The sequence below is a fragment of the Lolium rigidum genome, chromosome 7, assembly GCF_022539505.1.
Source record: "Lolium rigidum isolate FL_2022 chromosome 7, APGP_CSIRO_Lrig_0.1, whole genome shotgun sequence".
NCBI lineage: Eukaryota > Viridiplantae > Streptophyta > Magnoliopsida > Poales > Poaceae > Lolium > Lolium rigidum.
The window spans coordinates 103,619,611-103,636,847 of record NC_061514.1 but is presented as its reverse complement, the minus strand read 5'-3'; the positions used below and the strand labels follow the sequence as shown (position 1 = coordinate 103,636,847).

The 17,237-nt window shown below is 48.5% G+C and overlaps 1 protein-coding gene across 1 annotated transcript; it reads left to right on the top strand.

Annotated features, from left to right (window-relative positions):
* The first annotated feature begins 1,823 nt into the window (after positions 1 to 1,823).
* Positions 1,824 to 4,193, top strand: LOC124669437. Its single transcript, XM_047206056.1, has 3 exons — positions 1,824 to 1,902; positions 3,053 to 3,550; positions 3,649 to 4,193. Exons 1-3 carry the CDS (start codon positions 1,824 to 1,826, stop codon positions 4,191 to 4,193), a joined length of 1,122 nt encoding a protein of 373 aa, XP_047062012.1.
* The last annotated feature ends 13,044 nt before the right edge of the window (positions 4,194 to 17,237 follow it).

Here is a 17,237-nt window from a genome sequence, read left to right as displayed (position 1 = left end):
GACTCGACACATGAACCCCACCGCCACCTCGCTCAAAATCTCCCCCACCCCTCGTATCTCTCTCGCCGCCGACACCACCCCGCCGGCTTGTTGCCCAGATTCCGCCGTCCCTCCTTCTCCACCTGCCTATATTCCGCCGTCTTTCGACGAAGGCCTATCTGGCTGCTCCTCCGCCGGCCTGTTTTCCGACTTTCTTTGGTATGCCTGGATCCAACAATGACATCAACGTTCTAAACTGCTACCCGATCTTTTCCAAGCTTGTTGAGGGTCATGCTCCCCCGGTGAACTATGTGATCAATGGTCGGCAGTACAACAAAGGATACTACCTTGCAGACGGTATCTATCCAAAGTGGGCAACATTTGTGAAGACTATCTCGAAACCTAGCACCCCCAAACTTTGCGAGTTTGTCAAGAAACAAGAAGCTTGCCGAAAAGACGTCGAGCGTGCATTTGGTGTCCTCCAGCAGAGATTTGTTGTCGTCCGGTTCCCCGCTATGACTTGGTCCAAAGATCAGATGTGGGAGGTGATGAACTGTTGTGTGTGCCTACACAATATGATTATTGAAAATGAGCGAAAACATTCGGTTCCTCTGGCTGAGCAACAAGCACCATACGAGAGAGAGAGAGTCCTCTTGCACAGCCTAATCACCAGATGCCTCCATCATGGGCCGCCTTCATTGCTAAGCGCCAGGAGATTCGAGACTCTAGAATGCATCAGCTGCTGCAAGATGATCTGGTGGAGCACATATGGACGCTCCGAGGCAACGCCAACGCCGACGCCAACTAGTCTGTCATAATTTGTTTGAAAAAATATGAAATTGTGTGCTTCATTTGTTTCAGCACTTGTTAAACATTGTACTGATTATCGCCGAATTTGTTTCAGCAATTTTCGTACTCTTGCTCGCCGAACTTGTTAAATTTTATGTTAAATTTGTTTGAAATATGTCAAATGGTCGAGGTTGGGGGTTTCCTGCCGGGGGGACGGCTGGAACTTCGGCGCTCCCCAGGCCAAATCTTCCTCCAATCCAGACGAAAATTTCACCGGATTTGAGCGTGGGGAGCGCCAATAAGTGGAGATGCTCTAAGGGGCCGGCACGAGATGCTCTACTATGTTTGGATCTCGTACTCTCTGAATTCATGGCCTTCCCGATTAAAAAATAGAGATTCCAAGGACATGGATTTGACTTTGAGATGTGACGGAGTTCGTGTGCACATTCATCGTATCTCAATGCGCGCCGTGGGAACGGCAGCCAAGGGAATCGACGACTTGCAAGATCGATATACCTTCATCGTATCGATCTCAATGTGACCGGCAGGAGTCACGGCGCCGACACACCAGGCGCGCGCGCGGAAGAAGCTTCACTCACCCAGCATGACATGTGCCCAAGGCCCAGGCTCAGGCCCAGGCCCAGGCCCGGCCCCGATGTCCAGTGGCGACGCTGGCTACCGGCGGAGGCTGCACAAGGCAGCGCCCACCACACCGACACCGACACCGAGTCACCGACACCGACACCGGATGAATCTTCGTATGCATCAGACGAACGAGAATGCCACGTGCACACATGGCAAGGCGCGCGGCCGGCTCTCTGCATCGCCTCAAAAACGAGAGATGCCCGCTGCCCCTTGCCGCTCGTGCCCGTCCGGCGTATCTCGCGGCGCCCCGTCCGGCAGCGGCAGGTGGTGGTGGCGCCTGCTCTGCCCTCGGCTGCGTTTCGTTGACCAGCTCCGGGCACCGCTTATAAGCCAAGCTGCCCGCACAACTTTGTTCCTTCCTCCTGTACTTCACCACCCCAAGACAGCTCGAGAGAAGGGAGCGGGAGACCATGGTGAACAGCAGCCGTTTCGTGGCGCTCTTCTTGCTCATTGGCGTGGCTGCTCCAGCGGTTTTCGCCGTCACCGATGGTAAGAACTCCAAACTTTGTTTGAAACTCTTTTCCATTTCGAATACTACCTCCCGTTTCCAAAATTAAGTCTATTAGCTTTGTCTACATATGCACATACATCCGAATATATCTAGACAAAATTATGAGACTCGTTTTAGAATGAAGGGATTATTTGAAATTCTATATCTGTACAAGGAGATTAAAGGCAAGGTTGACTTGCACGTGCATAGTTCACGCCTTCAATATGGATATGATTTCGATCTCCGTCAAGATGTGTATTTGAATGTTTATATGCATATCCGGCGATCAGCATTGCAGTGTAATGTAATGCCGTTCTGGTCTAAGGACAATCATCGGCCTAAGTGGAGTTCGTTTAGTTCACGGAAGCTTTTTTTTTCTTCGATAAATAAAGGCTTCACGTAATCTAATCAGACTTTACCCAAAAAAAAGGGCACTTCCTTAGGATTAACTTAGTTTTTCCCTTTGGGTCGGTCTAGCGGCTATGTTGGGCCATGTCGTGCGGCATTGTTGCAAGCGGTGAAAGTCGAGGCAACGACCCCAAGGTCGTGTTTGTTGCGATAATGGTCCGATGTTGTGTGGATGATGGAACTTCGTTTCTTGTGTGGTTTTTTAACCTTGTTTTTCTAATGCAAAGGTCGGTCTATAGTTTTTTTTTCCGGTTTATAAACTAAGTAAACTCTCTATTCTTCTTTAGGAGTTGTAAGAAGGTTCTGCGCTCTCGAGGTTTCCAAAAAAACACAAGTAAAACTATATGAATTTATCGGCAAGAAGAAACAATGTACGAATCGATTGTTCAAGAATTATTAAGTGTTGATAACCGGGTTGACATGGAGCTCACGCTCCGAAAAACATGGCTATTGCGCACCAATGGTTCTCCATCGCGTAGAATCAAATATATGACCTTGCTCATCATACTTGTTTTGTAAGAGACGACATAAATATTGCATATCTTTTTTTTTTTTGAGAAAGTAAATATGTGCATATCAGTTTAGATACGGAGACCTTCTTGTTCAGTATGCTACAAAAATACCTATTTGACTATGTTTACATACATTCGTATCTAAACAAAGTTACGTCACTTATTTTAAAACCAATGTAGTAGATGTCTGTAATCTGACATTTCAGTCTACATGTGCTTGTGTGTACAGGACTTTTGCCCAACGGAGACTTCGCCCAGCGGCCGGACAAGTCCCAAATGAACGGCGTGGTGATAACAGGGCGCCACGCGGTACCTTGCTGGGAGATCTCTGGGTTCGTGGAGTACATCGAGCCCGGGCACAGGGAGGGAGACATGATCCTGGCGCTGCCGGAGGGCGCGTCCGCCTTGCGGCTGGGCAACGACGCCACCATCCAGCAGCCGATCAACGTCACACGTAAGACATACTACTCCATCAGCTTTATGGCCGCGCGGTCATGCGCCCAGGCCGAGAAGCTGAACGTCTCGGTCGACCCGGAATTCGGCGTGCTTCCGATTCAGACAGTGTACACCAGCACCGGCTGGGACACCTACTCGTGGGCGTTCAAGGCCAGGCACAGCACCGTGTTGCTGAGCATCCACAACACTGGCGTCGAGGAGGACCCGGCGTGCGGCCCCCTCATCATCGCCGTCGCGATCAAGACCCTCCAACCTCCTCACCGCACCAAGGGTACGTCTTCCTATAATCCCCAGCAGCTTATCCAGAATTATCTGTTGTTGCAACAAACTCTATATTTTGATCAATTTGTATATCTTTAATTTGACTAGGGAACCTGCTGAGGAATGGGGATTTCGAGCTGGGGCCGTACATCTTCCCCAGCACGCCGTGGGGCGTGCTGGTGCCGCCGATCCTGGAGGACGTGCACTCGCCGCTGCCGGGGTGGATGATCATGTCGGACACCAAGGTGGTCAAGTACGTGGACGCGCCGCACCACGCCGTGCCGCACGGCGCGCGCGCCGTGGAGCTGGTGGCCGGCAGGGAATGCGCGCTGCTGCAGGAGGTGGTCACCGTGCCCGGGTGGTCGTATAGGCTGTCCTTCTCCGTCGGAGACGCGGCCAACGGGTGCAAGGGGTCCTTGGCGGTGGAGGCGTACGCGGCGCGGGAGAGGCTCAGGGTGCCGTACGAGTCCCTTGGCACGGGCGGGTCCAAGCCCGCCGTGCTCGAGTTCACGGCGATCGCCAACATGACGCGCGTGGTGTTCCAGAGCTCAGACCATCTCATGACATCGAACGCCACGCTGTGTGGGCCCGTCCTTGACGATGTCTTGCTCATCGGAGTGCGCAAGCCCGCTGCCAGGCGGCTGCGTTTGTAGAGTACTCAACAGTTTAGTTTCTGCCATTGGCTTCGGTAGATTTCACTATCCATCAGCTGTACGTCATGGTTCTTCGCCTCTGCTTCATGTTTCTGATCAACGGGTCCGTGCTTTGCCTGTTCACTTCTCCGGAATTTGCTGTCCGTCACCTGCACCAAGTGCTTACCTACTTCCTGTTCCTGACCAAGTGCTGCACGCTTTTGGTGTTCACTCTTGATTTCACACTCCATTAGCTGCATGCCATGGCTGTCCTTTGCTTCTACTGCATTTCTGACCAACAGCTGCATGGGTTGGCTGTTCACTTCTCTGAACTTCACGGACCATTGGTGTCTCCACAGGCCACACTAGATTTTGAATGCGCCTCACGTATGTGCCTGCCTGATGTGCTGTGTTTCTCTTCTCACTAGTAGAAAAAAGGGCAGCCGTCTGAGCCTTTAGTACCGGTTTCATTACGAACCGGTACTAAAGGGGGCATTTATACCGGTTCCTTCGCCCAGACGGGCGAGGAACATCTGTACCGGTTCGTGAGGACCTTTCATACCGGTTCGTGTTACGAACCGGTACGAAAGGCCCTCAGCCCAAATTTCACGCGCAGATGGGGCTAGGGCTGGACCTTTGGCTAAAGATGAGCTAAAGAGGAAAGGAAGTTTATGCCAATTCATTGTTGTCACTACAAACTTTCTAGGGCCGTCCTGGGATCAAACCCCTGTTAACACGTGCCCCTTTTTATTTTGTCAAATCCCCACTTTTGCTTTGACGTAGCAAAAATCTCTCTTTTGCTTCTATGTTGAAAAAAGGTTCGTCCATAAAATAAAAGAAAAATACTGACCTCACTGAAGACCTCGTCGCAAAACAGAAAAGTTATACTATTAAACAAAACTGACTTCGCCCCTGGTAGCAAAAGAAATATAGTATTGCAACATTTCAAGATAGCAAATGTAGCAAAAGTAATATAATAAAATACACCACTGATGCTATAAGTTTGTTGGGGATGTCAAGTTTGTTCCAATTCTTTAGGAATGCACATCCCGGTCCTAAATGTGTTATGTATCACTAGTGGTCCTAAGCTCATCGGAGAAGCTCTAACCAGCTCTTTTTGCACTTTGACCGATGCCATATATGGGGGAACCCTCTTGAGTCCTCTGTCTCTCATTTCACTGCCCCTCAAGTTCAGTTTTAATAATATGCTTTACGTGATTATTACCGAAGTTTTTAATCCCAGTTCATTATCTAGACTACGTTCTAGACTATGTTCCAATTTATCAGCTTGTGTGTGATGTTTCTGTCAATTATAATGTTTGTGTGACGACAGTGCAATGTTTATGTCTATTCTCACGCTATTCAACTGAAGAAATGCATTTGAATAACTGAAAAATGGCATCACATAGTCATGTTACCGAATTCAATACATCACGGTACATCACATTGTGTCACTTCATAGATGCATACAAGTTAACTGCTCACATCACTGGTGGAAAAAGGGGCTTTGGTCGCGGTTGGCAACTGCCATTAGTCGCGGTGGCCCAACCGCGACCAAAGTAGCGCGACTAAAGGCCCCCCCCTTTAGTCGCGGTTCCTTACGAACCGCGACTAAAGGCCCATCCACGTGGGCCGCGAGGCGAGCGCCAGGGCGGAGGACCTTTAGTCGCGGTTCTTCCGGCCAACCGCGACTAAAGGCCTCCGCAGGGTTTAGGGTTTAGCCCCCCTCCCCCTAAATCTGGTTTCTTTTTAATTTGTATTATTTTATTTCTTTTGGGTTTTAATTTTGAAGGAGTTTCACATATTCTACGGTACTGTATACATACATGCATATGAATGTACAATTTCAAACAAATTTGAAATTAGAACCAAAAAGAATTCAAGAGGAATATACAATATATATTCAATATCGGATGACCATATACAATATATATTCAATATCGGATGACCATATACAATTTTGAACAAGTTAGTTACAAATTCCGGTGCATATAAAGATCTACGTCATCGTAATAGTGTTCTCCTCTAGGATCGATGACTTCCCTCTCCAATCATCCAGCTAGTTCCTCTTGAAGTGGTCGGAAGCGAGCTTCTGGACTAAGCGTCTTCCGGAGGTTATTCCTCAGGATGTTGTTCTCACACGTCTGGTCCCGCTCATTGCAGTATCTCCGGATCCTCTCACAAACATAGTATCCACATAGATTGGTCCCCGGTGGCTGAGTATCCCCGGTCGTCGGCACTCGCCATTTTAAAATGTAGCTCTTTTTTGAATTCACCGACCTTGGTATCTACGAACCGTCTCCAAACCCTACGAGGCAAAGAAAATTAAATAAACAAGAGAGTTATTAATTAGTTACTTGATATTAGGAAATGATGAACGAAATAGGCCGATCGATATAGAGCGCAAATGAATGAAAATAATTACTTTTGCATCATTTTTCTCATGTCGACCCAAAGCGCCGGATCCATATTCAGAGAGTCGTGGACGAGAACTGAGGAGGTCTGAACTTTAATTACCATAAGAATCCAGTGGAACCTGCGGACACGATACATGCACGATCATGCATAACTCATCGATTAGCCACATACCATGCATGGAGTAAACAAAAGAGAATGTGCTCAAGACAGAAACACTCACCCAAAATGGTAAGGAAATAGAATATCACTTTTCTCTTGCTGTTTTCTAATAAACCGCCACAGGTCTTCCTCCACGTCGGCGGGGTGGTGTTCTAACACATATGAATTAATGATGTGTGGGTCAATGAACCCAACATCATGGATGTTCCTTATTCGCATTTCCCGCTTCTTCATTCTGCATAATATATAGCGTACACAACAAGATAGTTAGGACAATATATATATATATAGTGCGAGGCAATGAACGAGATGGGGTAGAAATTAATAAATCACTTACGAACGTAGCAACCGATGATAGATTTGTCGAGGTCGCGCAGATTGAACAGCTGGAACAATTCACTCGGAGGAATTTGTACCCAGTAACGTTTGAAGTGATGCACATATTTAACTTCCGCATAGATATAGTCTTTGGCGTTTTCATGTTTTATGTAACCCTTGTACCAATTTAGCGGACCTTTCATTTGTCGAGGTAGATCCTCTTCTCGCGCAGGCTCGATGAGAGGGCCATTCTTCACATATGTAAATACTACGTCCTTCATTGGCGCCTCATCAAGGCCTAACGAGTGCACGAAGAGTGATACCTAACTCGGCCGCTTGTTCTCCGGCACTCGTTACGGTCAATCCATGTGCTGCCGCAGCTGCTATGATATCGGGGGCATCCGGACCGGCGGCTTGCACTATGAGCGGGGCGATCGATTGTTTACTTTGTTCCCCGAGCTGGGCAACTTCTTTCCCCCTTTCTAATTTTTTCTCGGCCTCCAAGGCTTTCTTCTCCGCCAACTCTTTGTTCCTCTTGAACTCGAGTGCTTGCCTACGAAGTTCACGTAAATAGTCGTCAGGCAGATTCTTCGCGGCTTGGGACGGTGTGTTCAAAAATGACTTAGCCCACTTCTTTTGCTCATCAGAAAATACTGGCTTGGGCTCGCCCTCTCTTTTCTTCTTGCACTCCTCCTTCCATTTCTCATGCTGAGCAGCCACGGCCGCTGCATTTTCCTCGACACTAAGTTCCCAAGGCCTCGGGATGAGAGGCTTCAGTGATGGCTCTGGTATCTTTGTTTTCTTAGGTACATAAGGGTCCGGGTTAATAACCCAGGACTGCTTCTGCTTCTTCGCCGGAGGTGGATTGGGGGGCGGTACCGGTGTCTGATCACCCGCCGGACAAGGACTGGGGGGCGGCGTCGTCGGCTGACGTGAATGAGGTGTATTAGGTGAAGCACCACCGCCACCGTCACCGCCACCGCCACCGTCACCGCCACCGCCACCGTCACCGCCACCGCCACCGCCACCGTCACCGCCACCGCCACCACCACCACCGTACGGGGGTGGACTTGTTGGCGCCTCGCCCGGAAACTTGATAAATTTCTTCTGCCATAGAATGAACTGGCGCTTGACATCTCCAAGTCTTTTCACCCCTTCAGGTGTAGCAATGTCAATGTCCAGGTCCTCAAACCCTTGGACTATCTTCCCACCATCACACGAGCATAGCCATCTTGAATGGGGTTGTTGTGGTGGAGTGCTCCAGGTGGTAAAGCACTGCCGATGGCTACCTTCATGGACATGTTCCCGATAGGATAATACAGATGACATGCTTTCATCTCCTTTATATCGTCCACGGGGTAGCGAGGAGGCTCCGGTGCAGTAACTTCGACCACCGGCCGAGGCTCCGGTGCAGTAATTTCGATCGTCGGTGCACCAGCCGGTGAGGCCTCCGTGGAAGCCACGCTCGCTTCTTCTCCGCTGCCGGCTTCCGAGATCCATTGGATGATCTTCATGCTGCGCCCGAGCTGCATCTCTTTCGGCGACTAGTACACTCACGGTTTTCTTCATCACATCCATTTCCGTTACCAACTTCGCCACAACATCCGCATCCCGATCCATCTTTCTCTTACGGCTTCGTAACCGTACGGGTCATCTTTCCGGGGAACCCTAGTTTCCACGGAATGTCCCCGGGCATGCCTCGTACACGTCCTCCGTGTTCGGGATTCCCGAGGGCTTTTGTCGGGCGTCGTTCTCTCCGTTGAACCTGATCCTCCCTCTTGAGCATCCCTCATTGCCTCAATAAGGTTTTGGGTGGGTGTAATTATTTTGCCCCGGTAAACACACTCCCCTGTCTCCGGGTTCGGCGATCCCCCATGCCCGTACCACCAGCTTTTGGCCCTTGGGTCCCATCCCTCCGTACCTGGACGGATTCCTCGCGCCCTCAGCTCGTTCTCCATCTTCTCCCACTTAGGCTGCCAAAAGCGATACCCTCCCGGCCCCATTTTATGATTGTACTCCTTCTTGGCCGCATTTTCCTTATTTTTTTCGATAGTTCAAGGAACCGCTCCGATTTCTTTTGCTTCACAAATTCCGGCCAATCATGTTGCAGTTTCTCATATTGTCCTTTGAAATTCGGAGTCTTGCCCTGGTTGACAAAGTCATGGGCTAGATTTTGCTTGTATTTCCGGAATGCGTTGGCCATCCTAGAAAGAGCGAACTGTTTGACTAGCTTGCGCCTCTCCTTGTTTTCCGCAATCTTTTTACCCTCCTCATCGTATTTGCGGTATTTCGGAGGTAGAACGAAATGTTCCATAAGCTTGTTGAAGCAATCTTTTTTTCTCTCTTATCGACAAAAGTGAAACCAACACGTGCCTTCTTTGGCTCATTCCACTCTGGCGGGTGATCGAGACGTTGTCTCTAACAACGGCTCCGCATTGGCCGACAAACTTGGTGGCGTTCTTGCTGGGCTCCGGCGGCCTGCCGGTTGCTTCGTCGACAACATCGATGGTGCATGTTTCTCCTGCTTTCATCGTCTTGGTTGCGCCACGCTTTGACGACGTACTCGATTTTTTCGACGATCCGGCCGAGGGCTAAAATAAGAAAGAGAGTCGCGCGCGTTAGTACACACACATTTATTCAAATCAGTTAGTTGTATCACCAGACGCTCAATATGTATATATATATACCTCGGCGCCGGAGGTGGTTGCTACTTCCAATTGAAGATCGTCGTTTATCGGCGTTTCTTCGGCATCATCTTGCTGACGGCGCCCTTCATCTTCACCCTCAAGGTTCAGATAAGAAGAGATATCATCTTCTTCTTCTCCGGTCGGCACAAATGGAATATCGCCATTTATGATGCCGAACATATGGTCTTCAGCGTCCGGATCATAGTTGTCCGGAATCGGGTCAGCTCTATCGTCCGCCATATGTCGATCCCGAAAACATGTAGTCAAAACAAATTAATTGTGTATATGCCAGCATTATCACATCTCTTCTACATATAAAGAGAGAGGGCGACGAGGGAGGCGAGAGGGGGGACGCAGTGATCGCGTGACCGAGAGAACGGTGGTGGTGGCGAAAGGCCGGTGGCGAAAGGGCGGTGGCGGTGACGAGGACACATAACCCTCGCCGCCCCCTCTCGATCCCAAAAAAACACCACGCGTATACGGAGGGGGCGACGAGCGCTGCCGGCCCCCTCCGTATTCGCGCGGTGGTTAAGTCAAATTTTAGTTAAGTCAAAAAATTTAAGACAAATTTTTAAGTCAAATTTTGAGTTCTTTTAAAAGTGAAAAAATACAAATAATATGTTAAGTTATTTTGAGTTCTTGTAAAATTTAAGTCATATTTATTAAGTCAAAAATTTGTAGACAAAATTGTTAAGTTTTAATTTTAAAGTCAAAATTTAGTTAAGTTAATTTTTTGTTAAGTAAATTTTTTAGTTAAGTTAATTTTATAAAAATTTAGTTAAGTTAATTTTATAAGTAAATTTTTTAGTTAAGTTAATTTTTTTAGTTAAGTCAAAATTTAGTTAAGTTAATTTTTAGTCAAAATTTGATAACAAAACAAAACATAAAAAAAAGAAAAAAAAATCGGCGGCGCCCTCTCGATCTCTCTTTCTCCCCTCTCTGTAACGTGCGCGCGCATGTGTGGCCGGCCGGGGCGGCGCGTGCGGCGAGTGCGGCGGCGGCGCGCGCATGCATGCGGGACAGAGCGACGCGGCCGGCGGCGCGCGCGAGGAGACGTACACGTCGGCGCGTCGGCGTCGAAGGGCGGGGCGGCGGCGTCGTCGGCGGTCGTCGTCGGCGGTCGGCGGCTTGGGCGTCGGCGTTGGCGCGGCGACGTTGGCGGTGAGCGGCGACAGCACTTCGGGAGAGGATTCGACGAAAACCGCGCGGAGAAGAAGATGGGCGGCGGCGGTTCGGACGCGCTATATATAGGGAGCGACTACCCTTTAGTCGCGGTTGGCCACACCAACCGCGACCAAAGGCGTTTTCGCCCGAATTCCAGCGTTCCCGCGGAATTAACCTTTAGTCGCGGTTGGCCAGGCCAACCGCGACTAAAGGTCCTTTTCAAAATTTATTTTCATTTTCAAAATGTTGGAAATACATATAATATATCAATAAATTCAGAAAAATATAACTAATTCAATTCAAAATCTGAAAAATACATATAATATATCAATAAATTCAGAAAATTAAAATAATTCATTTAAAAATCTTAAAAATACAAATAATATATCAAAAAATTTAGAAAAATAAAACTAATTCATTTAAAAATCTTAAAAATACAAATAATATATCAAAAAATTCAGAAAAATAAAACTAATTCAATTCAAAATATTAAAAATACATATAATATATCAAAAAATTCAGAAAAATAAAACTAATTCAATTCAAAATCTTAAAAATACAAATTCTCAAAAATTCATAAAAATAAAATTAATTCAATTCAAAAGTTCGTTGGCCCCCTCTTCCCGCCTCTTTCCGCCGACCCCCTCTTCCCTCCTCGTCTTCCCGCCATTTCTTCCCTGTCTTCCCGCCTCTTTCTTCCCGCCAATTGTTTCCCGCCAATTTCTTCCGGCCTCTTTCTTCCCGCCAATTTTTTCCCGCCAATTTCTTCCCGCCACTTTCTCCCCGCCTCTTTCTTCCCGCCTCATGTCTTCCCGCTCCCATTTTTCCCGCCATTTGTCACTACATATAGGTAGCCCGGCTTGGCCGACATCACATCTCTACAATCTCTCATCACTCTCTCATGGCTTCCGCCGCACCCACTCTAACCTACCGGCAGGTGGAGGAGCTTTGCGCCTCGAACTACCCTTGCCCTCCGGGCTACCGCGTCCCTCGCCGGCCGGAGCCTAGCGCCGGCGGCGTGCCGGTCCCTCCCGTCCCTCGAGTGCTGCGCGCCGGGCGGCCATCACGAACCACTACTACCTCGACCTCACGCCGGAGCAGCGGATGAATCCCCGCCGGCATCCCGATAACCGGCATACTTGGGACGCCTTCTTCATCAATCGGCGTGAGAGGGCGCTCGCCGGGTATGAGGAGGACGGTCCGCCTCCCGGAAACTTCCACGAGGCCGGCCGTCGGCTATGGTGGTACGGCCGGACTCGCAGAGCGTCATGGACTACATCACGGCCGGCGATATCCCCCGCCTGCGCTACCCTCGGTTCGAGCCACGAGCGCCGCCCGACGACGGCGACGACGAGCGGCGACGACGACGCCGGCAACTTAGAAGGCGACGACTACCGGTCACAACGGCGGCGGCTATGAAGACTACGAGTATGCATATTATACGCCTAGGCGGGAGTATGACTAAATCACTCCAAATTTCATGTATGCGGGAGTATGACTTAGTCACTCCAAATTTCCTATATGCGGGAGTATGACTTAGTCACTCCAAATTTCATGTATGCGGGAGTATGACTTAGTCACTCCAAATTTCATGTATGCGGGAGTATGACTTAGTCACTCCAAATTTCATGTATCATCGGTGCTATCTCGAGTCAATTGAATCATTCGAAAATGGACACCAAACACATCACGGGTAATATAATTCACATGATTCATTCAACAAAGTTTGGTACAATTAATAAATTATTACACATCATTTCTTCCCTTGTGTCCCTGCTTGCTTACGATTGTGCCGTATCCATGGAGCATCCTCATCATTTAACTTAATGCTTGGGTCGGTGTTCACTTTGAAGGGCGGAATTTCAGCAAACATATTATAATCTTCCGACATGTCTGTCTTGTCCTCCACTCCCACGATGTTTCTTTTCCCCGAAAGAACAATGTGGCGCTTTGGATCATCGCATGATGTACTCGATCGTTTTCTTATCTTTCCGTTTCCTCGGTTTGCTACTCATGTCCTTCACATAGAAAACCTGAGCGACATCTTTCGCTAGGACGAATGGTTCGTCAAGATAACCAAGATTGTTGAAATCCACCATTGTCATTCCGTATTGTCTGGTCCACCTTTACCCCACCTCCTCGTTAGCTTGAACCATTTGCACCGGAACAAAGGGACCCTAAAGGAGGGTCCATAGTCAAGTTCCCATATCTCCTCTATGTAACCATAATATGTGACCTTTTGCCCATTCTCGGTTGCTGCATCAAAGCGGACACCACTTTTTTGGTTGGTGCTCTTTTTATCTTGGGCGATCGTGTAAAATGTATTCCCATTTATCTCGTACCCTTGGAAAGTCGTTATAGTCGAAGATGGTGTCTTGGCCAACATGTACAGCTGATCTACAACCTTATTGTCACTCATTAAATGTTTTCTCAACCAAGCTGCCGAAAGTCTCCATGTGGGCCTTCCTAATCCAGGATTCGGGCTTCCCGGGGTTGTCCGAGCGTAAAATATTCTTGTGTTTCTCAAAGTACGGAGCCACCAAGCTGGAATTGGTCGGAAGCTGTGTGGTGTGCTTCGGTCGAGAGAATGGCCGTCCATACATATCATTGATTTCCTTCCGATCGTGCCTTTTCCACTTAGTCTCCCCTCGTGCCGCGATTGAGGAAGACCAATCGGCTTAAGGTCGGGAACAAAGTCAACACAAAACTCAATTACCTCCTCATTTCCATAGCCCTTGGCGATGCTTCCTTCCGGCCTAGCACGGTTACGAACATATTTCTTTAATACTCCCATGAACCTCTCGAAGGGGAACATATTGTGTAGAAATACGGGACCGAGAATGGAAATCTCATCGACTAGATGAACCAGGAGGTGCGTCATAATATTGAAGAAGGATGGCGGGAACACCAACTCGAAACCGACAAGACATTGGATCACATCGTTCCGTAACCGTGGTAGAACTTCTGGATTGATTACCTTCGAGAGATTGCATTGAGGAATGCACATAGCTTCACAATGGCTACTCGAACATTTTCCGGCAGGAGCCCCTCAAAGCAATCGGAAGCAATTGCGTCATAATCACGTGGCGATCGTGAGACTTCAGGTTTTGGAACTTTTTCTCCGCCATGTTTATTATTCCCTTTATATTGGACGAGAATCTCGACGGGACCTTCATACTCGCTCAGGCATTCAAAAAAGATGACCTTCTCTTCTTTGGTCGGAGCGTAGGCGGCACGACCTTGAAACCGTTCCGGATGCGGGTCATCGGGGTCTTTCAAACTTTGCTGGTCCTCGCCGTGCTTCCTTTGTATCATTTGACTTCCCATACACGCCCAAGAAGCTTAGGATGTTCACGCAAATATTCTTCGTAACGTGCATCACGTCGATTGCGAGAGCGGACTTCTAGGACTTTCCAATATTCTAGCTCCCGGAATATAGATTTCTTCTTCCACATGGCTACGTGCCCGTCGGCTCCCTTCGGAACTGATTGTCCGCCGGGACCCTTTCCAAAGATGACTTTCAAACCCTTGACCATATCAAATACCTCGGCACCGGTGTGTTCCGCAGGCTTCGGCCGGTGATCTGCCTTGCCGTTGTAATGCTTGCCTTTCTTTCTTCTTCGGATGACCTTTCGGAAGAAATCGACGATGCCCAAGGTACACGTTCTTCTTACAATTTGGCAAATGTACACTTTCGAGTCTCATGTAAGCGGTGCGTGCATGCATTGTATCCCTTATTTGACGAGTCCCGAAAGGTTACTAAGAGCAGGCCAATCGTTGATGGTTACGAAAAGCAACGCTCGTAGGTCAAATTCCTCTTCTTTGTGCTCATCCCACACACGGACACCAGGTCTGCCCCACAGCTGTAAAAGCTCATCAACTAATGGCCTTAGGTACACATCGATGTCGTTGCCGGGTTGCTTCGGACCTTGGATGAGCACCGGCATCATAATGAACTTCCGCTTCATGCACAACCAAGGAGGAAGGTTGTAGATGCATAGAGTCACGGGCCAGGTACTATGGCTGGAGCTCTGCTCGCCAAAAGGATTCATGCCATCCGTACTTAGACCAAATCTTATGTTCCTTGCGTCAGCTGCAAAATCTTTGAACTCTCTGTCGATCTTTCTCCATTGCGTTCCATCTGCGGGGTGTCTCAACTCCCCGTCCGACTTACGGTCCTCTTTGTGCCATCGCAACAACTTGGCATGCTCTTTGTTCCCGAACGGACGTTTCAACCGTGGTATTATAGGAGCATACCACATCACCTTGGCGGGAACCCTCTTCCCGGGTTTACGGCCCTCAACATCGTCACCGGGGTCATCGCCTCGATCTTATAACGCAATGCGGTGCATACCGGGCATTCATTCAAATTCTCGTATTCACCGCGGTAGAGGATGCGATCGTTGATGCATGCATGTATCTTCAGAACCTCTAAACCTAGAGGGCGAGACAACCTTCTTTGCTTCGTACGTAGTGGCGGGCAACTCGTTATTCTTTGGAAACATATTCTTCAACATTTTCAGCAAGTTTTCAAATGCCGAGTCAGCTACACCTGCCTGTGCCTTCCATCTCAGCAAATCCGAGTGTGCAGCCCAGCTTTTTAGACCATCATCGCATCCGGGGTACGGCGCCTTCCTGTGATCCTCTAACATGCGATCCAAATTCTCCCTCTCTTTTTCAGTTTCGCAGCGTCTCCGTGCATCGGCAATGGTCCGACCAAGATCATCAACGGGATCATCACGTGCCTCTTCTTCACCTTCCCCTTCACCTTCCCCTTCACCTTCAGCATCCTCCATGAAAGTATCACCGAAATGAGAAAGATAGCTTTCATCATTGAAATCATCCCCTTCTTCATCTTCTTCCATTATAACCCCTCTTTCTCCATGCTTGGTCCAACAATTATAGCTTGGCATGAAACCGTGCCGAAGCAGGTGCATGTGAACATCTCTTGAGGAAGAGTAACCCTTCCGATTCTTACACTTAACACATGGACGGATAACAAAACCCCCCGCTTGTTCGCATTAGCCACTACGAGGAAATCTTTCAAACCCGTACTTGAACTCGCCGGAGAGTCGGTTACCGTACATCCATTGCCGATTCATCTGCATTATTATAATATAAAATATATAATTAACCATCATGCATTTGTTAAACTAACTAGCTACAAACAATATAAATTAAACAATGAACTACACACACATGCATATTTTATCAATGACACATCAAAGGTTCAAGTTGCTAACCGCGATCGAGGAGGAAAAAATAAATGAGAAAGCAAGTGTGACTCCAACACTTCATATCATGTTTGTTTCATGCTCTTGGGGCATTTCATCAAACACCTTATGTGCATAAGAGGAACCAAAAGCAAACCTAACACTCACTTGTGAAGTTTGTGAAGAGAATGGCTCCAAATGGCTAAGTGTTGGCTGCTTGGATGGGTATATATAGGGGAGGGGCTTTAGTCGCGGTTGGCACTGGCCAACCGCGACTAACGCCTTCGGGCACCTTTAGTCGCGGTTGGCCTGGCCAACCGCGACTAAAGCCCACCACGTGCACCAGCTGGCCACCGTGCGCCCTGGGCCCAGGCCTTTGGTCGCGGTTCGCCACACGAACCGCGACTAAAGACCCCATTAGTCGCGGTTCCTTTACCTTCGCGACTTATGGGGCTTCCCGGAAGCCTGTTTTTCCACCAGTGCATCCAGCCGAAACTTAATTAGTGTTGCAACATCTTCCCTACATTGCACTGCATCTGTTCTTCCTATCATCATTATTGGCTTCACTGGATCCATGCATTATCCAAATGGCATCCACAGTCAAAGGCCCAAGCTCGTCAAGTCTTCTCCTTGTCAGCTACCCATGCAACACACTCCAGTTCCAGCGGATGTATGGGAACGCCCATCTACAGCAAACGCACCTCACCATTGACAATGTTTCCTCGGAGTCGGTCTACGCTACGATGGGGAACATGGAAGCTTGCGAGCTCGCAACCATGGTCGCGAGGGTCAGAGTGAAGGGAATAAGGGAGAGAGAAGAAAGGGTAATGTGCTCCGGCTACTATAGACAGAGGTTCATTTGCCAGTTTGTCAAACTGTTTCGGGCGGGAGACTTGCCGCCAAACACTCTTAGTCTGACATGGAAACGGTCAACAGCTGGCCAAAGCTGCTCCGGTGAGCTTAGGATGGCCGTTGACACACATAGCAAACATTTAGGACCGGGATGGGTATTCCGAAGAATGGGGACTAACTTGACACCCATAGAAAACTTATAGGACCAGTGATGTATTTTACTTGAAGTAATGCATGTATGTAGAAAAGCATTG

Coding starts and splice junctions, on each gene's coding strand:
- LOC124669437 (XM_047206056.1), top strand. CDS start 1,824: ATGGTGAACAGCAGCCGTTTCGTGGCGCTCTTCTTGCTCATTGGCGTG. Junction 1,903..3,052: donor GGTTTTCGCCGTCACCGATG/GTAAGAACTCCA, acceptor TTGTGTGTACAG/GACTTTTGCCCAACGGAGAC. Junction 3,551..3,648: donor ACCTCCTCACCGCACCAAGG/GTACGTCTTCCT, acceptor TAATTTGACTAG/GGAACCTGCTGAGGAATGGG.